This window comes from Athalia rosae, chromosome 1, assembly GCF_917208135.1.
Source record: "Athalia rosae chromosome 1, iyAthRosa1.1, whole genome shotgun sequence".
NCBI lineage: Eukaryota > Metazoa > Arthropoda > Insecta > Hymenoptera > Athaliidae > Athalia > Athalia rosae.
The window spans coordinates 24,042,551-24,066,446 of NC_064026.1; the positions used below are offsets into that span (position 1 = coordinate 24,042,551).

At 42.5% G+C, this 23,896-nt stretch overlaps 2 protein-coding genes across 7 annotated transcripts; both read left to right on the plus strand.

The window, feature by feature from the left end:
• The first annotated feature begins 1,774 nt into the window (after positions 1 to 1,774).
• LOC105692822 (probable cytochrome P450 6a14) lies at positions 1,775 to 5,221 on the plus strand. Its single transcript, XM_012412295.4, has 6 exons — positions 1,775 to 2,901; positions 2,978 to 3,347; positions 3,414 to 3,751; positions 3,827 to 4,060; positions 4,139 to 4,390; positions 4,460 to 5,221. The coding sequence occupies exons 1-6, from the start codon at positions 2,715 to 2,717 to the stop codon at positions 4,627 to 4,629; spliced, it is 1,551 nt and encodes a 516-aa protein (XP_012267718.2). The 5' UTR covers positions 1,775 to 2,714; the 3' UTR covers positions 4,630 to 5,221.
• A 1,407-nt stretch (positions 5,222 to 6,628) lies between these two features.
• Positions 6,629 to 11,008, plus strand: LOC105692821 (cytochrome P450 6a2-like). Of its 6 annotated transcripts, none has more exons than XR_007279973.1 (7): positions 6,629 to 7,129; positions 7,220 to 7,592; positions 7,686 to 8,023; positions 8,103 to 8,336; positions 8,409 to 8,660; positions 8,726 to 8,955; positions 10,219 to 11,008. XR_007279973.1 is itself a non-coding variant. In XM_012412294.3 (7 exons), the coding sequence occupies exons 1-6, from the start codon at positions 6,943 to 6,945 to the stop codon at positions 8,893 to 8,895; spliced, it is 1,554 nt and encodes a 517-aa protein (XP_012267717.2). In that variant the 5' UTR covers positions 6,629 to 6,942; the 3' UTR covers positions 8,896 to 8,926; positions 10,219 to 11,008. The 6 variants fall into 6 exon arrangements, 4 of the variants coding, with proteins under 4 accessions (XP_012267717.2, XP_012267716.2, XP_020711913.2 ...); XR_007279968.1 differs by lacking the exon at positions 10,219 to 11,008 and adding an exon at positions 9,050 to 9,238; XM_012412294.3 differs by having other exon boundaries at positions 8,726 to 8,926.
• The last annotated feature ends 12,888 nt before the right edge of the window (positions 11,009 to 23,896 follow it).

Here is a 23,896-nt window from a genome sequence, read left to right on the forward strand (position 1 = left end):
TCCGTGCACAACGGGATGTTGATGAACAATGCGGAAGAAATGCAATCATCGTTCTAAAAAGACATCGAGACAAACTAGGGTAGATATTGCCACGATAATGCCCGAATATATAACAACAGAACGAACAATTAACTCCAGTTTCTCAAAGACACATCATTGTTGTTGATGCCAGAATTATTTATTTCTCGATTCAACTAATTAAACAACTGAATCTGATCTGAATTTTGTTGATAACGAGATGCGGAGATCACTGAGGTCACGGTACGAGAGTAAGTACGTGAATAATCTCATCTTATCGAGGTCATATTTTTGAGTGTATAATTTTCACGCCCATATCAAAACAAGCAACTTTTGTTTCTGCTACGCTGACATTCTCTCCGTAAAAACTTCTCTTTTTGCTTACATTTTTCAAAGTTTATGGGAAATGTGCTACGCGGTATCATGTAGAAAGAAATAATCACTTCGAATTCGGATTATATATTTCTGTATTATGATCACGTTCTATCCTTGAAGCGAATATACAATACATGTATGTTGATATGCGACAGTTGATGGTGGCCTTGGAATCTATGGTACAAAACTGTTCGTGGCTTTTGCTTTGTAATGAAAATTTGTAAATGATGTTATTAGGAAATTCAGCTTCATCATCCAGATGTTCGCGCGATAATAAAAATAGTAGACAAGGTCGTCGTAGTTGAAATATGTGGAGTTGACGTTGGTCAATGATGTCGGAAATGATTTTGGCCCAAGATAAAGTACCTATTTAGGGTACTGTGTATCACGCCTACTTTTGTTTTATAGCGGAACTGAGGTATACCGAAGTATCAAATCCTCCTGATTCTATAAATTAAAAACATCGAGAAGATTACTTCGTCTTTCGTCTCGTTCAGCAGCTGAAGCACCTCAAATACTGTCAGAAAGGGTGAAACCTGGAGTCATAATGTTGGTACCAAGTACAAAGTAATAATTTTTAGGTGAAAAGGAGAAAGTAGGAGTGGGTTCCGTTTCGTCTTCAAGTTTTCGGAGCCTTGATCAGCGTCGTCGGTTTACTATTACATACTTACATATTTTTACGCACTAAATTTAACGGGCCACCCTGTTTTAGTTCCGAAACACGTCCGATTTCGAATCCTCAGAACTGCTCGAGAAATTGAGGTAGAATATGCAAAAAAAAAACATTTTGAAGCTTAAAGTTTCACCTGTCCGATGCTTTCGGTCAACTTGAATTGCGTTTCTTTGTTCACTAGTTATATAATATATTCTCCTGATTCAACTCGTGTCGAAAACGTGAAGTAAACTTTTGACTTTGAGAAGGTGCACCGTGTGCCTCAGTCGTTGAATTTGAATTTCTTTTATGTCATTTCGAAGGTTGAAGTATCTTCTTCAAAATGCGTTTCTTAAATTTTTCGAACGATTTTTTTTTGCACGAGTTACGTGACTCTCAAGCAATTATTGTCTATAAATCTTTGATCGCATACCCTGACCGACCCAGTTATCGTATCGAAGTTTTTCAAAAATTATTTTCAAGCTCAAAACTTCGACTTTACGAAACTCTATTGCAGTATTCTCTCATCTGGATTTCCGGGTGCACGCGGATTATCAGATAGAAATAATTTGCTCATCTTTTAATCCAAATCTACTACCATAAGAACTTTAATCAACTAATCAACCCTCAGCCTGACGCGACGTTACCTCGGCAAAATCGCTGATTGTTTTAATATTACTACCGTCGACATGAATATTAGGATCATCTTTATCGGCTATCTGCCTCTTCTAATCACAGATTCTTCGGTCACGCGTACCGATGGCGGCACTGTGACGACCCTCAGCTTCGTGATGCGGTCATCGCTTTGGGATGATACGAGTTGTTCCAGCTCGCTAGCTGTATGGGCGCTATTCGAATAAAGATAAGGCTTGTTGATACATTATCTACAACATACATAAACCCAGAGTCGATTACTCCTTGTCAATGTTAGTTTAGGTTTGAAAAATTGGACTGATATTTTAAACAGGATCATTTAAGAACTTGATAAAACTTTATCATTAAAATAAAATTGCAACGAAGACACTGCTTCGGATATAAATGGATCTCCTGTATGAAACTTCAATCAGAACGAAATTGTGCGCGTCAACTTCCTACGTCTTTCATTCCTGTTCGATTCGCGATTCATGTATATCTCGCTGTGAGAGATTTCTGAGATTTATAGATTTTCATTGTAGTTAAGGGGACGGACAAAATCAATCTTTCACGAACGGAAGGGTGCTTGAAGTTCGAGTTGCTAATGTAGAATTGTTCAAATATTCAAAGGTATCGGAGGATGCTTCATCTTGCCGATGTTGGCCTTATTTCAGATCGATAAATCGCCAAATAGAAATGATTCGCTGAGAGAATGTGCAGGAATTCCGCGAATACTCGATTCATAGAAAATTGAAAAAACGAGGAAGATGAAAGGAAACATGTCTAATTTTTGTTAAGCACGCAGTCAGAGTGGGGATACGGATTCACAATTATATAAAGTAGGCTAGACAAAAGAGAAGATGACGCAGCTTTTGAAACTGCGTAGCCGGGGCGCGGAATGAGTTTATGTCATTCTATGCACTTAATCTTCGTTTGGTATTTGTTGACTTACTTGTACGCTAGACATAAATATGGGTCTCTGAGACGTCTCGTTCCAGAGTAATGTTCACCAAGGTGTAGTTAAGACGTGAAAATAATGTCACTGCTTTCGACGGAACTTCTTCTCCAAATTCTCGGAGTTTTGGTTGGAGTCTGTGGTTTTGTTTACATTTACCTCAAACATGTGACCTTTGAATACTGGAGTACGAGAGGAATAGCACAGACAACTCCGATCGTCCCCGTTGGAGACTTATGGCCGGTATTTACGGCGAAAAAATCGATGGGTATAAATGAATCGAAGGACGAATTATAAATATTCTAATTTCACTCAATATTCTGATATTCTAATTTCGTTTTCAGGAGAGCACACTCGGGACGAATACCTCAAGTTCAGGGGAAATCCAGTTCTCGGAATGTACTCGCTATGGAAACCGACTTTAGCGATCCGCGAACCGCACCTGATACAATTCGTACTCACTCAAAAATTTTCGCTATTTCAAGATCGCGGATTGTACTGCAACGAGAAATCCGAACCCTTGTCAGGCCATTTGTTTAACTTGCCCGGTGCGAAGTGGAGAAATTTGAGATTCAAGTTGTCTCCCACGTTCACTTCCGGAAAGATAAAGTACATGTTCGTTACGATCAAAGAATGCTCTGAAAAACTCGCTGAATATTTTGCGAAGGAAGTCGAGCGCAATGATCTGATCGAGATCAGAGATTTCATGGCGAGGTAAGCGCAGCAAATTTGAACCAATGATGATCGTTAGTGATATTCGTCCATGCTAATTATATGCAGATTTTCCACCGACGTTATCGCGTCGGTCGCCTTCGGTATCGAGTGCAACAGTATGGAAAATCCACAGGATGAGTTTCGTGTGCAGGGTCGCAAATTATTGGAAGCGAAACCCATAAGAAACGCACTGTGTATACTATTTCCAAGTGCCGTGAAATTATTGGGTTTATGGTCAATCGACAAGGGGGTGAGTCACTTCTTTATCCGGGCGTTCAGAGACACCGTAGAATACAGAAGAGCCAAGAAAATAGTGCGAAAAGATTTTTTGGAGCTACTGATACAGCTGATGGAAAAACGATTTGAGCAGAGTGACGACGGCGAAGAATCAACGACCAAGTCAGGTGACATAATGACTTTTTTTCAAAACTAGTTTGCTCACGTATGTCTAGTTTGTAAATTGTAATCGTATTATGCAGAAAGTGCTCATGAGAAGATTACGATGCTCGAAGGAGCTGCGCAAGCATTCGTTTTTTGGTTGGGTGGCTTCGAAACTTCGTCGTCAACTGCTACACATTGTTTGTACGAGTTGGCATTCCATCAGGACATTCAAGACAAACTGGCTAGCGAGATAAAAACGGTTATAGAAGAATTCGGAGGAGTCACTTACGACAGCATTGCCGCAATGCCGTATTTGCACATGGTGGTATCCGGTTGGTATCCAAAAAAAATCGAATTCATTCGTCTCTGCATTCGAAATATTTCTATGGACAGGTATCAACTGATTTCAGAAACTCTCAGAAAGTACCCTTCGATTCCTTTCCTGAACCGACAGGCGACCGAAGACGTAAAATTACCCGAAATTGATTTGGTCGTCGCGCGGGGAACTGCGATCGTCATTCCGGTGTACGGACTCCATTCGGATCCCGACATATACCCAGATCCTCACGTTTTCGATCCGGAACGATTCACCAAGGAGAATATCAAGAGCAGACATCATTACGCTTATCTTCCGTTCGGCGAAGGGCCGAGAAATTGTATCGGTGAGTTTTTCAAGTAGTTGATAAAAAAAATTTGTCTTTCGAACTGATGGGTTCTCCCTCGTTTTCCAGGAATGAGATTCGGCCTTCTCCAAACTAAAATTGGTCTCATCACCCTGCTTAACAAGTTTCGATTCCTCCCGGGACCTGAAACCGATGTTCCACTACCCGTGGACAAAGGTAACTTTGTACTTTGTCCAGCGAAAGGAGTGGTGCTTCGAGTTCAAGAAAGGTGCAATTGATAGCGTGCTCGGTATTTTTCTGAGTGACCGATTGTTATTTATACACGGTGAACAATAAGTCTTCTCGTGGAGGCTCATTATTCAGAATATACGACGTAAAACGGTAACCCTCTCGCCGGCTGATACAAATACACGTATCGTAATAAATGAGGAATCGCGGATGTCGTATGCCTACATCAAATTTTGAGATATCAATATCGATAACATTTCACGGTGGTGTTGTTCAGCGATGATCCGATGCGACAACGATGCGCCGATAAAACCCCACCGTGTCAAGAGAGTGCTGCTTCATTTTCTAAAAAATCATGGCTGCGAATCCATTCGACAGCCAATTTCAATTGCCATCTGCTCACTATCTAACAATTGGCAGAGTTCAATATATTTGCTTCCCTATTGAATCATGATTTCTCCAAATGATTTTTCTGCTGATTGATGCTGACAATGAGTTTGGTTATTTTCGCTCACAATCCGTTAAATATCGAATACTTGGAAGCGTTAATTATTGTTTTCTGACCCGGTTCTGCTTGATGTTGTGCTCGTAATTTTCATAACCCTGCAGTTTTCTGATAACAATAAATGGATTTGATAAATATTTGACTAAAGAAATCTCACAGTTTATTGGTGTCGTGAGTACGAATCTGATGCGATGAAAAAATAAGAGAACCAAAAAATTGACTCCATAGAGATCAGTTCGGTAGAAAGAAATTTTTTTCTGTTATGGAGTATTTCCAACCATCGAAGGAGTTTTGGGGGAGGAATAGATTCGAAGAAATTGAATTTTCAAAATTGACCGTGAGCCGTGGGACTTTGCCTTTGAAATAGGCAAAATTGCATATCTCGTTTTGCTGGAAAAAAAATAACGGTCGACCATCTGTAGGTGTGTGAAATTTTTTCACCTCTGTTACGCGCAAGCGACAAAATCAGTCGCTTCGGAAACTAAGATCGCAGTTCTGCTGCGTACTTTGCTGGAATAATCGATAGATATTATGTTCATTTTTAGATAATGTTTTTCACAAAAACGCGAGATTGTATCGAGTTGATCAGGACGTGTGGATGGATTTGCTGGTTTTCATAATTACACGAGTTATTCTCATCGTTAGATCATAGGAGTGGGGGTACAAAGTAGTCATTGATACGCGAAGGCGTACGCGTCTTCGGTAAAAAGTTGATCTTATCTTTGCGAGCTTATATAATATTTATCTCGCATCGGTTCACCTGTATCTCAAATGTAGAAACGACTTACTGTCAGATATAGCTACTCGGAGAAATACGCGAATCGAGAATTTGATTGTGACATCAATACAATGGAGCTGTTATCGACGCAGCTACTTCCACAAATTTTTTAGCCTTTTTCATTTTTAGCACAGTCGGTTTCTCATGTATTCACCTCAAAAATGGGCATAATTAGGTTGAATGATTAGAAGAAACCCAGTAAAGCCGACTAATCAAATCACCGATAGAGCAAAAGTGATAATCTACTGTCAGCAGAGCCGAATGTCATCAATGACCAATCTTTTTATAAGAAAATGCTCTTTGACTCTGCGAATGGAAAACTGGATCGAGCCTAAGTGTCTCCTTGCTGATTACGATAAGCAATGTAACCATGTTATGGTTGAAATATCGTTTCATCACAAGATATGACGCGTCACGTGCAAAGTCAGCAGAGAATCTGAAGAACAATGAATCAACTCGGCGAATTGTTTGGACGTAAGTTCAACATTGATACAGCCGATCTATTGTCAGGTTGTAATGCTCGACTGTAAAAAAATTGCTTAATCTATAATATCGAAAGCACCTAACATCTTTGAGCATCTTTACCTACTTAAAGTGATCGTACCATTAGAGTTTCAAGATTGAACCGCTGAAATCGCTAAGGATGAACTCGCTCCCGGATGACCAACATAAACGCTAACAATAAGTAAATTTTAAAACCGATCTTCGGCCTTACTTCATTCTCGCTGTTGAAGACTGGTAATCGTTAGTTTGGAATAGTATCAGCCTGGTGACGTAGCATTCGTCGTGATTTGACGATATCAATAGTGTACTGATAAATATGACTCTGCAAATCTAATGCACTTGATTACTGCTTTGAGATTGTCGCAGTGGGGGCACGAAATCGCGATTATATAACCAGGATTCGAAGCTTCCGAAGCCTGAGTGTGACGGGTATCGACCCGGTGAGAAGCTGAGTTTTTCTCGTGAAGTGTAATGCCCATTTCGTGACTTTGAACTATAGGGATACATACTGTGCATTGTAATTCATTGTTGGAGCTGAGAGTGATACCCGACGAGTTTAATACAGACATCGACAGAATGGCGCTATTTTCGGCGCAGGTTTTCCTTCAAATTCTTGGAGCTTTGATTGGCTTGCTCGGTTTCGTGTATATTTACCTCAGACAAGTGTCATATAGGTACTGGAGTTCAAAAGGAGTACCGCACACAGTTCCGACTGTCCCCATTGGAGACTTGTGGCCGGTGCTTTCGGCACAAAAGTCGATAGGTAAAATGATCGAAGAATCAACTTCGTGTGAATCTCATCCTGCATATTTCACAAACCTTCTTCTAACGAATGTTCCAATTTCATCTTTAGGTCAACACGTCCGAGATGAATACTTTAAGTTTGAAAAAAAATCGGTTTTCGGAATGTACTCTTTCCACAAACCAATGTTGGTGATTCGCGACCCCGAAATCATCAGATTCGTACTTACTAAAGATTTTTCACACTTTCAAAATCGCGGAGTGTACTACAACGAAGAAGTTGATCCTTTATCAGCCCATTTGTTCAGCTTGTCTGGTCCGAAATGGAAGAAGTTACGGGTCAAGTTTTCGCCAACGTTTACTTCTGGAAAAATGAAGTACATGTTCGCCACTGTCAAAGAGTGTTCTGAAAAGCTTGCGTTTCATTTTGGGGAGGAAGTTAAGCGAAATAATCAGCTGGTCGAGGTTAAAGATTTCATGGCAAGGTAAGCGTCGCATATTCAAACCGAAGATATCGTAACGGAAAAAAGTCATCTTACGATCAACGAGACTGAATCTTCGTTTTTATCTGCCTTCAGATTTTCTACGGACGTTATCTCATCGGTTGCCTTCGGTATCGAGTGCAACAGTATGAAGAATGCAGACGATGAATTTTACAAATGTGGTCGCACAACATTCAAATCTAGACCTCTGATAAACGCACTATTTGCAGTGTTTCCGGACGCGTTGTCTTTATTCAAAATCAAGTTCGTTTTTCCAGAAGTTTCAAAATTCTTCATCAAGGCGTTCAACGATACCGTGAAACATAGAACGGAAAAGAACTTAATTCGCAAAGATTTTCTTGAGCTGGTAATGCAATTGATGCACAAAGGCTACGTACAGGGTGATGATGAAGAGGAAACGGCAACTGAATCAAGTAACATAATGACTATTCTTCTTGAAACTAGTTGACTTGTCTTGGTCTGGAATCATCAAGTTTCGATCGCGTGTTGCAGAAATTGATAATGAAAAGATTACGATGCTCGAAGGAGCTGCGCAGGCTTTCGTTTTTTTTCTGGCTGGTTCTGAGACTTCCTCGTCAACGGCGACACATTGTCTTTACGAGTTGGCGTTCCATCAGGACATTCAAGACAAACTCGTTAACGAGATAAAAACGGTAACAAAGGAATTCGGAGGAGTTACTTACGAGAGCATTGCGGCAATGCCGTATTTGCATAAGGTGGTTTCCGGTTGGTATCCCAATCAATCGAACTCAGTGTACATTCACAAGATTTCCAACGACAGGTATCAACTGATTTCAGAAACTCTCAGAAAGTATCCATCGGTCCCCATACTGAACCGACAGGCAACCGCGGATGTTGAATTGCCCGGAATCGATCTCACCGTTACAAAAGGAACTCCAATCATCATTCCAGTTTACGGACTCCATTCGGATCCCAAAATATACCCTCATCCGCACATATTCGATCCAGAGCGATTCACCAAGGAGAATATCGACCTCAGACATCATTACGCTTATCTTCCCTTTGGCGAAGGACCACGAAACTGTATAGGTAATGTTTTTGGATCGATCGACAATTGTGACCTTTCGACTAACGGGTTCCCCTTTGACTTTTAGGAATGAGATTCGGACTTCTTCAAACTAAATTTGCCATCATCAGCTTGCTTACCAAGTTCCGGTTTACTCCCGGACCTGATACCACAGTTCCACTACCCATGGACGTAGGTACCTTTGTGCTTTGTCCGAAAGACGACACAGCACTTCGTGTTGAAGAGAGGTCCGATTAATATCCTGGTTCATACTTTGGAGTGATCGTACGTACGTTCGTTCAAGATTTCAAAACAGTGGTGATTTAATTGTTACTTCTGCGAATTTACTAACTAATCATCATCTGAAAATTCTGATTCATTCCATTACATAATGGCACTTTCTTTGACGTAGATCATCTAAATTTTTGGAGCTTCGATTGACACAGTCGGTTTACCCCAAACATGTGGCATATTAGTACTGGATTTCAGAAGGATTAGCGTAGCCGACCGCAATTGCAAAATTTTTTTCAACGTTCACTTCTAGATAAATAAGCTTCTGCTACACGTTCGCTGCAGAATACACATCTATGGAATTTGGATATTCCTCTGTCTCGTTGGTAATGCTCAATTCTGACCTGCCCTCGTTTTTTCCTGGCTTCTATTATCCTATTCGGCGTAGCCCCTGCAACTTGAGGTACCTACCTCCATTTTATCTTGAACTTTATCTTTTCCTTAAGCCATCGCAATTGAGTCGAATTATCGTCCAAATCCACATTCGTTGTTCCGAATTCAACCACCCTCGGACATAATTTTTCCCCTATTCCCCGCATCGCGGTGCGGTCCACCACATACATAAAATTGAATTACGTTTCTTGACCCCGCGCAGTTTGCTCGTTAACTTTTTGTCGGGGTTATATTCATCCATCCGTAACCGATCGGGGTAGAGTTGCCCGCACAGATTTACAGTCATTCCTAGACCAGCGCGGAGTCGGTCGCGGTATACGTTGCACAGCGTGATTATTAAAAACATTAGGGTAGACTGAAGTCACGCTGATAGGTTGCATATATACCTGCGCATGTACGATACATCATCATCTGTGAAATTAATGTTGAAATATGCGCGGCGTCAAGTGATAAGGTATCCTTCGAATAGGAGCCGGTTAGGGCCCGGTGAGATATGTCTAAATACATAAAAGTGACGGTTGATGGACGGGTGGCGTACCCCGAGGCCATGTCCGCGGGGGTCCGACCCAGAGTTTTGGGTCCCGGGCGAGGCACCCTGCTACGTACGATGCATCAACACCCGAGATCCCATTATGGCTCATCAAAATAACAAACACGCCTCCTCCACTAAACCAACATTCTTTGTTCGCATCAAATCCCAGTATTCATCAAAATCAACTTGACATACGCCAAACGGGCCCAACTGATCCCGGCAGCCTAGCCAGGAATTTCATTTCTGATACGGAGCTGGACGATTATACTTGCCGTATACACGTACGCCACACACCCATCCCTACCGAGTGGTCCTCACGCAGGACTCACTTTGTCTAACACTGTCGTGAAATTTTGTGTTTTCAGATCTTGTTCGATGATTCGAGTGAGTCATATTAGTTATATTCAAATTACACAATTCAGCGCGTAATCGATGAGGAAATGCAGATTGTCGGTAAGAAAATAATCTTTTTTTTTTTCACGTTGTTCGTTAAATCTGAAAGAAAAGTGTCGAGTTGGGTCACCATAGATTTCCATTTCTTCAAATCAGAGAGCAGGTGCTCGTTTTGGAGGAAAAAATTGAAAAAAAATTGCATTTACCGTTCGTAGACTCGCAAATGGTAATTGCAATAATTGTTTATGTTTCTTTACCGACGAAATTAGAGGCGCAGAAATCTGTAGCGGTAATGTTATCGACATTAACAAAATGTTGCTCCGGTTTTCTAACAGATAGAGACAGTGTTCCTAAAGTTGGGAACCTGACCTGGATTTTCCACTTGATCTGCACAATTTTCGGAAATATTTTTCGGTCTATACAAAATGAAAAATACAGATTTTTCAAAGAAAAAAAATTCCTCAGGCATCAAACTCAGTAAATTTCAGCCTTTACATCTTACTTATAAAAGCTAGCAATTAGGAAAGCAGTTTCCCAAAATATAGCTTTTGAATTAATCTATTTACAAAAACTATTCAGAAACAATTATTATCGAAATAAATATCTTCATCTTGCATAGGGCAAAGTAGCTATAGATCCTAATAAGAGCTCAATCGACAATAGTGCAGTATAACCACGAGATTCTCATGGTTACACATCATTTTTTCAAAGAATAATTCGATCAACGAATAAAAGGCAACAATTCTAGGACAACATTTCAAACAAGCATTGTAATTTCATTTATCCCCCTTCGACGTATTTCGATTTCCGCGAGTTTTGATCTCGTGATGGAGGTAACGTTCGAACGTCCCGAGGGATTTCACCCTAACAAAACTTCTAATCCAGTAGATATCTACTTTTTGCATTATATTACAAAAATACCGTATTGAAAAAGCGTGCGTAAAATAGAAAAAAGAAATTATAAAATCTATAGACAAAATAATAGTATAGATATACAATTCTCACGGGAGTAATTTGAAAGCATGATATTCGTCTGGCGTGAGCATATCCCGTCAACGTTCCCACGTCGTTTACACATTTTTCAAAATCAAGATCTACATAATTGCAAGCTAAACTCAAGATCGGATTCTCTGTGTTAAAGATGTGATTTTTTTTTTTTTTTTTTTTTCTCGTCGTTTTCTCGTCTGCTGTGGGTCATTTAGATTCAGACTCGAAAGTATCGAGTACTACCTGCGTGGTTCACTCGGAGCTCCCATTATACGGGTTTCTCTGCATAAATTTCCGTATACTCCGTAGGAGATCTTAGGCGCATATAATAAACGCACACGCCGCATTATGTGGTATGACTAATCGTAAATGCGTGGGTATAAATAAATAACGCTGCTTGAGCTCACTCGGCTACCTGAAACATTTAATAACTGAGAAAATGAGCGCGAAGGCAACGAGAGTCGAGGAGAGAAAAGGAGAAGGAGAATACAGCTATGGGTACATTGAATTAATTATACTAATTAAATTCATTTAAACGTATCTTCAATTCGTATACACACAGTTGGCGCGGATACCGATTATAAATGCATGTACATACTCACGTCTGTAAACGTACTACTTAATTTTCATCTAACAAATATCGCTGTACAGCAACCTCGATATTGGTGGGCAATAAGCAGCAGTGTCGTAACCAACGATTTTGAAAACTTGCTGTACCGGTGAAGCCATGAATTTGTCCAATAGTTTGAAAAAAAACATTTTTGTTCGTTGATCAAAGCGTTTCTGCTTATCGCCTTCCTGCACTTCAGACTGATTAATTCGTCTGTTGAATTCGCGATTTGACTCATTTTACGTGCGACGAATCATCACACAGGAATATATACATTTCGATTTCATCGTTCCATTACCTGATAAAATGTATTATATGATATAGAAAAATAAGAAAGGAAGATGGAAAGATGGAAAGAAAAAAAAAAACAACCCGCACGGGCTAAGCTAATCCCTCCGTGGATAGGACACCTAAGGCCGAGCGAGGGATGAGGCAAGCGTCGGGGGGGGGGGGGGGGGGAGGGGGGCGGTCAGTTGTCTACCCTTGTTCGGAATGCATGATTCTTTTTCGAGGATTCGTCGTCGTCCCCGAACTCCGTCTAGCTGATGGGATGCGCGGCGAAGGAGTAGAATGAGGATATGTATACCTATATACGTATCTACATCTACACAATGCAGATACGTATATAGGTATATATTTATGTGTATATAACTCCGATACGACGCGGTGGATATTTCAGCCTCCTTCGCCCGCGATCATAGACATGTGATAGGATAATATATATAAGTATATGCTTTTCTCGAAACACCTGCGTTTGTGTTCTGAGTTATAGTTGAAAAGTTCTGCGGCACCGTGGTAGAATCAAAATTTAAGGAACGATGACTAGACGCACGCGGTTGTCAATGTCAAATAAATTATCGCCCCCTGATCCCGAATGTCTCTTTATGCAACGTGGCTCCCCCTCCGTCAACGCTAATCGGATTATCGTAGTTCATCAAATAAACGAAAATGCAAGCGAGATATCATCGAACGCCAAGCTTTCTATATATATATATGTAGTTGAAAATCTGCTGATATTTCTGAGCGGTCAAACATGAACCAGAGACCAAGTTGACTTCACAGTTTGTGAGTTTCATTGTTTTACTTCGATCGAAATCTCCACATCGCACGGAGTCTTTCACCGCGCCAGGTGCGAAATGCGCCATTTCGAATACCTTGAACTAAAAAAAAAAAAAAAAACCAACCCGGAGTAAATATATACACAGGAATGAAAGAGTTTTTCGAGAAGGAAGAATCGAATCTTTTCTCGCTCTGGACTAATGGTATCGGGAGTTATAAATATGACGAAACTATACGGATCTAAATTATTCTACAGATAACGTATTCAGAAATGAAGCTCTAAAAAGCTCATGAATTGAACCGTCATGTCAGTTTGATAATCGATGTTATCGTTGATCCCTGAAACCTATATTTAAAGTTGGTATTATAATTTCGATCTGTTTTGTAGTCGTGGTTTCAGGCGTGACTAATTGCCTCAGGCTTCGGAAGATCTCGACCGATTTCTTATCTGTTATTTATCGAATGTGTGCCCTGCTTTAGGGACTCTATTATTGGTGGAAGACCTGAAGTTCATCGGACGTCAAAATTCAACGATTTCAATGCACCTATATAGTTTGCGCGAAGTTGCAGTTGTGGCGGACTTATATCACAACAGTTTGCGTTTGGAATTTGCAGTTTATGCGCACGAAAACAATGAAGAAGGAAAAAGGTCGAGGTATCGTATTTTACTTATAAGGCGAGCTATGAAGGGTGGCCTATTCGAAATTGAACGTTACATTCAACTACACCACAAGGTATAGAACTCGTGTGAAAGATTCTACACGCAAGCTATAAGCGTGCAGTAAGACGAACGGGGATAGAATTTGTTTTTCTTTTTTAAAAACTGAACCGCCGGTAATTTATTGAACTAAACATGAACCAATTTCACGATCCTGCAGAACCGAAGTTTCCAAAGGAAGAGGTTTTCAATCGGAAAATCTTACGAATCTCAAGGATAAATTTTCCAAAATTCGACTCCCGTTTCGTACCATATTTGAGCGAAACTTTATTCCGCATATCTACGTGTATTTTGACCACGATATATTCGACTGAAAATTTCGACACCAGCCACCCCGTACGTGCCTTGTGTAAACATATACATGGCATCCATGCATTTTGTATGTACAGAAAGGGTGATTGCTCGTATTTGCTCTCTCTCCGCTGATGTAGCCGCCTGCCAACAGTTCGTGCAAGCAAACACTGTACGAGATCGCGCTATATACGCAAACAAACAAGATGCATATATACCATTTCATACATATAGGTATATCAATATATGCCGCATGTACACATCTTGTACATGTGATACGTATATATATATATATACATACGTGTAAGTACGTATTACATACCCGCCTTACTTTTCCTGGGGGCGGCAGCGCGGCGTTAGGGCGTTTAGGGGTAGATCCTCGTTTATACCCATGCGCCTGTATAGGTATACATCGCGTAGATATAAGCCCGCGTAGACGACGCTCGAACTAATTACGCATGCACCCCGAGTGCCGGGCAACGCGGTGACTGACTGAGTGAGTGAGTGAAGCTCCTCCCGGGCGAACATCCCCCAGCTATATTAGTATGTACCACAATCCGGCCTTCCCTTCGAATCCCCCATCCTCCGCAAACCTCTACATTTACAAGCATAGGTACATACATATCGCGAAGATATGCATATAGATATATGTACGCTGCATATTAGTAGTGTACTTATTTCTGTGACATTGGCGATTATTTACAATATTTTCGGTACGGATATTCTGTCGAGAGGGCGATGGCGATATATGCGAGGAAAATCTGAAACAACGTGCAGAAATTAACGGGCGTCGATGCTTTTGAAAATATATAGGAAATAAATTCATAATTTTTCTAGGAGATTCATAATATTCCGGGTGAATTTGTATGCATGAATATGCGACAATAAACTAGACGGTGGATATTTCGAGAGCTATTCATAAACCGGAAGTAATGGGGGTCTCGAACATTCCAAGATAAAATTGTAGACGGCCAACATAGGTATATTATTTTCCCTACAAATTTCATCGATGTAAGTTTGAGCGTTCCTTTTCGGCAATCGCTGTACGTATGGACAATTTTTTACGATTGACATCCCGTCCGGAAATTGTTATGTAAAAACAAAAGTAATGAGAAAACGTGAGAGATGCAACGCAAGGAATAGTACAAAGTTACCGAAAAAGTGGTGCATCGCTGTTAGGTAAGTATATAATCGTCTGTGTATAACTTGTTTAGAAATAAGGTTTAGAAAGTCCCGAGGGAGAGATTCGGTTCCCGCTTGACATCGAAATCCCGTGACGTATCTAATTGGAGCCACTTTAGCGGCGGGGCGGGTGGATTGGATAAGCTGTAAGCCATCCGAACCCGCTACAGGAGATCACCCCGGCCCAGGGGCTTATAACTGCCGGGGAATCTCCCGTACCAACCAGCCCAACCTTACTTTTACCTATCCCGACCTGGGAGGGAGCATAACCTTACCTAACGTATAACCTAATCCGAATCGGGCCCTCTGTATACCCGTGCCCATCCCTACCGCGGACCCGCCTGCAGTATCTCCGAGTGGATCCGGCGTAAATAATGCCGATTATCCCCCCGGCAATTGTTTTATCGACCGAGCGCGTTGCTCGAGGGGGTGACTGGGGTGCGGGAGAAGCTCTTTCTCTGCCCGCTACACTTCCCCATCCCTGGCAGGACATTACGGAGAATGGGTATATATATGTTAGGTATACAGCTCCCCGCCGCCGAACGAAAGAGGCAACGGTGAGTAGAGAAAGACGGCTGTCTAATGAGAGAGATGGCTTAGGGCGCAAAAAAGTGGAAGCTGAGCTTTCTTTAAGGACGCCAGGGATTCCCCGTTGAGAGCGAATATACCTATAGTCGTAGTACCACCCGGTAAACCGCGCGCGCACTTGTTCCTATATAGGTATACATATACAGGAGGTAATTTCATGACGGAAATTAACCAGAATTAATAGTCGGACCTTGATTCAACTTTGAGGAAAATTTACCTCGCCAAAAAAAAAAAAAAAACAATAAACTTTCATAACTTCGAGCATCCGTTGCAACGCTGCGCACTTCGACCGAGCTTATACAAAACAGCTATAGGTATAAGAGGGGAGTGCGAAAATTTTAGTTCTCTCGTTTTCAGGCTCCGGACGAATCGCCCAACGTTCATTCGTTACTCGATACAAAATGAAGATTGCATGGCGGCAACGAACCGGCGGAATTTGTTACATAGACGCGGTCATTTGGTCCATTTTCTGTATCAGCGAACAGGCGAGGTGATACGACGATGATTTTATCGTGATATATACATTGCAGGCACGCGCCCCAGTCCCGACCCTTCACCCTTCCTCCTTTAGAACGCTACGTATCTTCATTTTGTTCAGCATCCAAGAATCAACTTCAAACGAAGTCGCGCGTCGGCGACGCCGAAATCAAAGAGATGGATCAGCGGCAGGAGAATTTCAGCCTGGAGTACAGAACCGCCGATAACTTTTCCGATAATTTTCCTCCAAGTTTAAAATAGTAACGGCTCTCAGCATGCTGAACAACGGCATGCTTCCTATAGTTTATACCCCTGACACAAAGTCTGCGCATGTGTACAAGTACGTGTACAAGTAAAACGAGTAAAACACTGAAATAGGGCGGATGACGCAGTTTTAAAGAAGAGTAAGGCATCCATCATTCTTTTCCATGGCCTTTTACTCACCCCCACTCGCTCATGGTCTCGTAGTAGCTACCCTTAATGACTAAATAAGTCGTTCAATTAAAAAACTAATTTCGATTAGAGTCCCAGTGCGGCCGTTCAGCGTTCTACAATACGAAGGTTAAAATAAGTACCGAAGTGAAGTAGGGTCGCTGCAGGCTCTCTACTGCGTATATTCCGTACCTCCTGAGGGTCGCTCTTTTAGGTTTCTACGGGCGCCTTCGCTTCTACCCCGCCCTGCTCGTCAACTATACGGGAACGCCGAGATCACCCTTGATCCTTCCCCTTTCCCCCTCCCCACCCTCCCTCCCCCCTCTATTTTTCAACCACTCGCGAAATGATAATTGTAAACAGTGGAGAGGACAAAGCTACTGTCCAATACCGGCGACAAGGGTCCATTGGTAACGAGCTAAATTATCGCTAACGACTTTCGCGCTATAGACCGTCGATGCGGGCAGATACGTGTAATAATTAAACCACCTCCAGTTATGGGAGCTCGTGAGATATCGAATTTACCAGCATCTGAAAAATGTCGCCATTACGGATCTCGTGTGGTAACGATGTGCAGTGATTTGTTGGCGAGTCGTTGTTATAGTTGAAAATTTGCGAACGACCGAACCAACAAACTCGAGCAGCTGTTCGGACCGGCGATGGCTCGACGTGAAAATCTGCGCCGATTCCCGACGACGAGAGGAGAAGAAAAAACTGAAAAAAGAAACTCGGTCTACCGACACCTCCGCGTCGACTCGCTCGACCGTAGAGTTTTTCAAAATATACAACCAAGACGTTGAAATAACAAATGGGAACGCCGAAGAAACTCCGTATACCTATTATGGCGTCACGGGTGCAGCCGCATATCGTACGGAAGAAACGCCTATCTGAAAATTGTATCACAAACACGTGACACAAAACGACATGTGCATCCACTCATGGAAATTTTGTTTGCCAAACATTCAAACGCTTTCGATAATCCTGAGCGCACTCAACGATACTGGAATGCCGAAATGGAAGGATGACGATACACTTCACGGCTGCAAACGAACAAAACGACCGGTTCGAAATTTTGAATATTCAAAAATCTACCCCGAAGACAGATTCAATTTGGCTCGGATGAAAAACTGATTGAAAAAATTGACGATAAAAAATATAAAAAAGTTCAAAGATGAATTCTTTATTTTCTAGCAAATTTTTAGAGCTGATATACAATACGCTTTCCAAATACATCCGCGCGATATTTTTGAACAAATTTCGGAACTCGATCGCAGCAATAAGAAATCTCTCAGAGTTACCGTCCACTGCGGAGGCGCCCATCGTCACGAAAATCTGGAAGACGTTGTTCGGTAGTAGAGGCAGTAGGTGGAGGGCACGAGCTACTCGAGAGGGTCGAGTGGGCCGAGTGCAAACGACGACAAACTGCCCGCCGGAGTGGCTCCACTTCAAGGATCACATCTAGGTGCGTACGTACACGTATGTACATATATTTGAATAAAAATTAGTTATACGGGGTGTATCTCGAGAGTCGAGTTTCTACGCTCGGTCCGCCTGGCTGGATTCTCTGCACGGCCAAAGATCAACTGCGAATTAAACGATCGGCTGCGGTGGCCATAACAGCTACCGATTTTCGTCGTACCTGTCGGTAAACACACGCTGAAATCGTGACTGGACGACGATTCACCAGCCGGATGCATTCGAGAACTGTTGAACTCTCGACGTTCGACGTTTAATTTTTTCTCCGAATCTTCCTTTAGTTTTCAACGAATAATATACGCTACTTGTACCGAGATGTACATACGTACATGCAACGCGGTATAACGTATATATATGCATCCGCCGTTGAGTATCTTCTCGTACATCGCTTATACGTATAATGTGACAATAATGTATCCTACGATGGATACGTCACGTGGTACATAATGAAAATATAACAAGAAAAGGAACAACGCGCTATTTAGAGATAATGGTCGCTGCGCTAGACACAGTCGGGTTTCAAGTGGTTCACCGCGGCGTTAAAACCGCGTCGGAGCCAAGATCTTGAGGGCGTCTAGGGCGTCGCGGCGCCACACCCTTGAAAACGGGAGGCATGTGACACGTGTACTTTGGGTCCGTGGTTGTTCGGTAACGTGGTGCGTAGGCTGGGAATTGAAGGAGATAGACATATAGGTGGTTACGTAGGTAGGAAGGTGTGTTACGCTTGGTGTTAGAACATGTGTAGGGGCGTGTGGGGTGGGAATAATAGTGGGAGGAGGAGGAGGTGAAGGAGGGGGAGGAGGAGGAGGAGGAGGAGGAGGAGGAATTGGAGGAAGTGGACGCGGACGACGAGGAGTGTAAAGAGAAAGGGCAGAAGAAAACCTACTCCATGAATAAGGCATGGCAAGCTAGCGAGCGAGAGCCGCGCATCCACTTACGACTGCGAGGAGAGGAATCGGTGGAACGCACATAAACCGAGGGAATGGACGTAGCTGCTTGACGATCGCATGGAAGGGCGGAAAAGTGGAAGGAGATGAGCTGGGGTGTCAGCGGTGGGGGATTAACGGCAGGTAGAAAGTCACCAGAGAACGAAAGTGCTGAACCATCGTTTTAATATTTATGGGTGCACACGTCGTCCGTCAGTCGGTGCACGGATCGGTATTTCCATATACTCTACATTGTAACAATGATATTTGGTATTCCTTCCGAGGTATACCACATGGACTATATATATAGTGTATATATACATGTATTCCTTCGGTGAACAAGGCTTACCGATTTGTGAACAGGCATTTACTATTCACAGATCAATACTATACGTAAAATTACGTATGTACCGATCATCTTGATAGGACACTCATATATTTCAACTATCGAATTTAGATCAGTCTACGGTGCACTTGAAAATCAACGATAAGTAAAAACGGAAAGGTCATTTTCGTTACTACCTACAACGTGGATAAGTTGTTGTCCCACCTGTAATAAAAAAATTTCAGATCGTGGCGGAATTCCCACCAGACACATGATATTATAGCGAAGGTATGTCGGATCGAGCATTATTTCTTCTCCCAAAGACACAGCCGCAACGATGACGATATCAGTTCTGACCCCGAGCCGTATAAGAATATGATACACATTAACAGTTTTATCTCCTCTTTTCCTGGAATTTGCAGATTCTTAGGATAAAGCAGTGAAGTTGAATCACGTTGGTTGCCTTGGTCAAAAAAACTACACGGCACATACGAGGTCTTACCGGTTTTACAAAGAACAAAAAACAAAAAACAAAAAAAGAGAAACAAAGCGCCATCGGTACGCGTACATTCGACGGTTGGCGAGGAAAAAAAAATGGAAGTGAGAAAGAAGGAGGAGGGAACGAGGACTCCGCACGGTGTCACCGGACTCCCGGTTCTCTGGACCACACCTGACCACCCATGAATTGAATGCCGTGTTATATCCAACCTATACCCTGAATTCGTTGACCTATACGTTCTGTGCACGCAACTTCCATATACTTTTAGTATTCGTAACTTGCGGGTTAGGAACACCCTGGCAAATCTACCTGTTCCGTTGGAGACGCCGTGTTCTGGCCTTGGACATTATAACAACCAACGCTCCTGATGTTCATGGTAAGAAAAATACCTGGACATATCACCGGATATAGAAATGTTTATTGATATGATAGATACGTATATGTGTAGAACGTTGTCATCAGGTCGTGAATTTGATCCAAAAATAACGTAGAGCGTAGTCAAATTTTGCGAGCTGTTCATTAGGAACGTTGGAATGGGTAGAATTTTGGGAAAACACGTGTACAGACTTCAATATGCGATAGCTGAAAATATTAACGAAGACGCGCCGATGGTTATCGGCGAGCGAATCACGTCGAAACGTGAATAGTAGAAATCTCGACCTCCCACGGTGAAAACTTTTCAGACTCGTCTCGAGGGTGACGTAATTTTACTGTCATCATTGTTGGTATTCATATTATCAGCGGTGCCCGGCTACATCTCAATTACCGGTTGACGACCGGCTACTTAATTACAGGCTCGAGTTACCCGCTAATCGAAATCTCGCTCCTCGATCGCCCAGGTATACACATACGTTTACCGTACATGTCGCGATGCAGTTCTCCTGTTTCAGAAACAGGATTGTGCAGGTTATTCAATTTCGTCGTTAGCCAGGTACATGTATACCGTAACCCACCTTTGCACACACAGTTTGGAAACCGTAAAGCCGCGTACACACTTGAGCGTATTTGCGCGGAGAAAACGGTTTGCGCGCCGAACACCTTTGCTCAACGATCGTTCGCGTTTTTCAGCGCCGATCGAATCGCGTTCGAATTCTTCGCGGTGTCCCTCACGCGCCACATGTGAGTCGCGACGTGTCGTCCAGACCGTGCATCGTTTCGCGCGTAAACCTTTCGATTGACCGAACAGCGACGGATCGTGTTCGTGCATGCTAAAACGTGAACTGAAACCACGCCCACATACGAGCATTCGTGCGCGCGAACCGTTCGTGCGCGCAAATATGCTCAAGTGTGTACGCGGCTCGAGGGTTTCGCAATCTCTCTCTGACGGGTCGAATTCGATTCGTGTTTTATATGAAAAATCTTGGACTAATTTTATCTACATCGAGATGCTCGTGTATATAGGTGAGCGAAACAAGCATCGAGATCTTCTCCAGCAGCCATAGGCACCTATACTGTATGCTTATAAGTTTGTTGAGTTTGCGTGACAAATTAGTACCGGTTACATGAATACTTATCTTTCCCTGAAACAGGTGATATCTGTTAACCAGTGGAAAGAAGTTATTACGTGTTTCGATATGTATTATGTACCTTGTATGTATTTTATGCATGTATGTAACTTGTCTGTCATGGAGGGCGAAATTTGTCCCTGTATATAGCGGAGCTCGCCACCTTACGTTGAATAATTAAACACGCTTTTCTCGTGTATATCACAAAGTGTCAGGTACGGTGAAGGAATTACACCGCCCCACTTGTCACACCCCCAAATCCCAGTTCTCGTCAGTCAAGTTCGTCTGAACCTTTCAGAACGAATTACTGAAAGTCGGTTTTGTATGTCGTGTACGTTCTATCTCCACGAACTAATGTGTTTATTCACCTCGTATTATATAATATGTATACACAGGATAAAGAATCTCGCGAATGTATACAAGCGTATAACCACATTATATCGCTGGAAATTAAAATGACACTCACATCTCATCATGCCCTGTACATAAATATCCAAGACCGGATTAAGACGGATTCCGTTATCACCGTTGTCACCTCGAAACCTGCGTTATTCAACCTTTGTTGATTTACACCTCATGTACTTATTACCCATGTAACCATCTACTTTGCAGAAATGAGATCGAGCGGAAGTCACTCATTTTCATCCCAGAGTCGGCACCCTACCCGATCTTAATATATCTGATATTATAGATATAAGCCTGAGGATAAATGTTTACACAGCGCATTTTGTTCGTTCGAAATGTTTAAAGGGTTTGAAAAAAAAAAAACAGCCTACCGTGGGTCTGGTGTCAAAATAATCGGAATGAAAGGTAAAATCTTTGAGAATTTTTTGGCGTTATTAAAAAAATCCAATTTTGAAATGGGTTAACGGTTGAAGAAAGAACATCCGAAAGAATTCACGAATGCCTTTTCGAGATCGGAGAATTTTATGAAAAATTGCGAAACGAATGAAAAAATAATGAAGAAAACTCATCGGTCGCGTTGGTATACAGCAGATGATTTTTGAGCAGCGCGGCGCGCACGCTCCGGTTCCTGACCGCACGGGCGATGAGAAACGTGGGCAGATTTATTGTATAGAAATCTTGTTAGGTGGGTGAGCACCGGTAACAACATAAGTAGGAAGGAAGAAAACGCTGGGTGAAACGATCTGTAGCAGTAGAGGCAGCCGGGGGTTCCGGGGGCACGTCCGAGTCGAGCATAGGTATGCGTATACGGTAGTGTAACGTATTGAAGTGTATAACTATATATAGAGCAAAACGGGGGCCGCGTTCCGCGTGGGTGGCCCAGAATCGCTGGTACTCCCACTCAAAGGCCTTTCGTCCCTTGGGATGATGAATGACTACACCCCTCCCCCTTCCTCGTCCTTTTCGTCTTTCTTTTACTTTTCCTTTTCCTCCTTGGAGTCGAGTTTTGAGGGTCTGGACCTCGTCGCGATTTGCATCCGGGCGCTACCAGCACGAGATCGAGCCCAACTTAATCCGTCCGCAACCTCACAGGTCGCTCAACATTGGCGTCGAGAGCGTTTTGTTTTCACGATGTGGTTCATCGGCTGGTTCTCTATACCTACTTCGCATAATCCCAGCTTCTTGTAAGAAATTTGTTGGACCTACCGTAACGAGGTCGCAGCGACTTCGTGAAAATTTTACATTAATTACGCTCACCAACTACCAGAAGGAAACACGCAATTCTTTTTGTCCACGAAACGACGAATTTGGAAAACACGTTACATACATACAAGAGCTGGGAGATGAGCGTATACGAAGATATATTTGTATGTGTAACGTGTATGCGTGTGAACTTGAAGCGAGAACGAGATACAGGGAAGCTGGCTTGAGCTCCGTCAAACGAAAGCGAGGATCTATTTTGTGGCTGATTTTACAAGCCGCTTAGGAGCGAGAGCGGTAGCTACCTGAAGGAGGTTGGTTTTCGGCTCTTCGGTATTAAACGGGAAATCCTTTGTGGTTTACCTCGTGTCGGGGCACCTAGCGTTCCAAATGCAATTCAGATGGCAAATGCGATATTTTGACGTGCCCCGAAAAATTACAATGACAATAGCCGATCCTCCTCGCTGCTGCGGCAGCGTGAACGTGTGGACGTAACATATAAATGCACGTTGTTCACGTGTATATAACTATTTATATAAGTAAATACATGTGTATATGGATATATACATGTATCCGGACGTGATGTTTGCCCGCGGCGAGCCTGTGCACACACAACCATCGGTGCGTCTCCCTGCTCGTAACGCTTTGCCAGCAGATGGGTATCTCGCCTGACTTCAAAATCACCCCACATAACTTTATAATATAGAAATGCACACGAGCTGCGGATAATATACCAACATTATTAGGGCATTGGGTATACCGACTTTCTGTACGATATATATAACGTATCGTCCAACCCCTCAGATCCCAATCTGCTCGGGATATACGTACGTATATATTGCTCCAAATCCGCCACTTGACTCGCATAATTCTGATACGATTTGAGGATCGGAATTAGGTGTGTTCGTTGTGCTCTGATTTTCTATGGTAAACCAAACCTCGTATCCGCCAGACAACGTGAAATTCCGCT

Bases quoted from the DNA above. Each gene is read 5' to 3' on its own strand.
- LOC105692822 (XM_012412295.4), top strand. From the start codon at position 2,715: ATGTCACTGCTTTCGACGGAACTTCTTCTCCAAATTCTCGGAGTTTTG. The intron at 3,752-3,826 runs GTGACATAATGA...CGTATTATGCAG, and splicing joins AGAATCAACGACCAAGTCAG to AAAGTGCTCATGAGAAGATT. The intron at 4,061-4,138 runs GTTGGTATCCAA...AACTGATTTCAG, and splicing joins TTTGCACATGGTGGTATCCG to AAACTCTCAGAAAGTACCCT.
- LOC105692821 (XM_012412294.3), top strand. From the start codon at position 6,943: ATGGCGCTATTTTCGGCGCAGGTTTTCCTTCAAATTCTTGGAGCTTTG. The intron at 7,593-7,685 runs GTAAGCGTCGCA...ATCTGCCTTCAG, and splicing joins GTTAAAGATTTCATGGCAAG to ATTTTCTACGGACGTTATCT. The intron at 8,661-8,725 runs GTAATGTTTTTG...TTTGACTTTTAG, and splicing joins AGGACCACGAAACTGTATAG to GAATGAGATTCGGACTTCTT.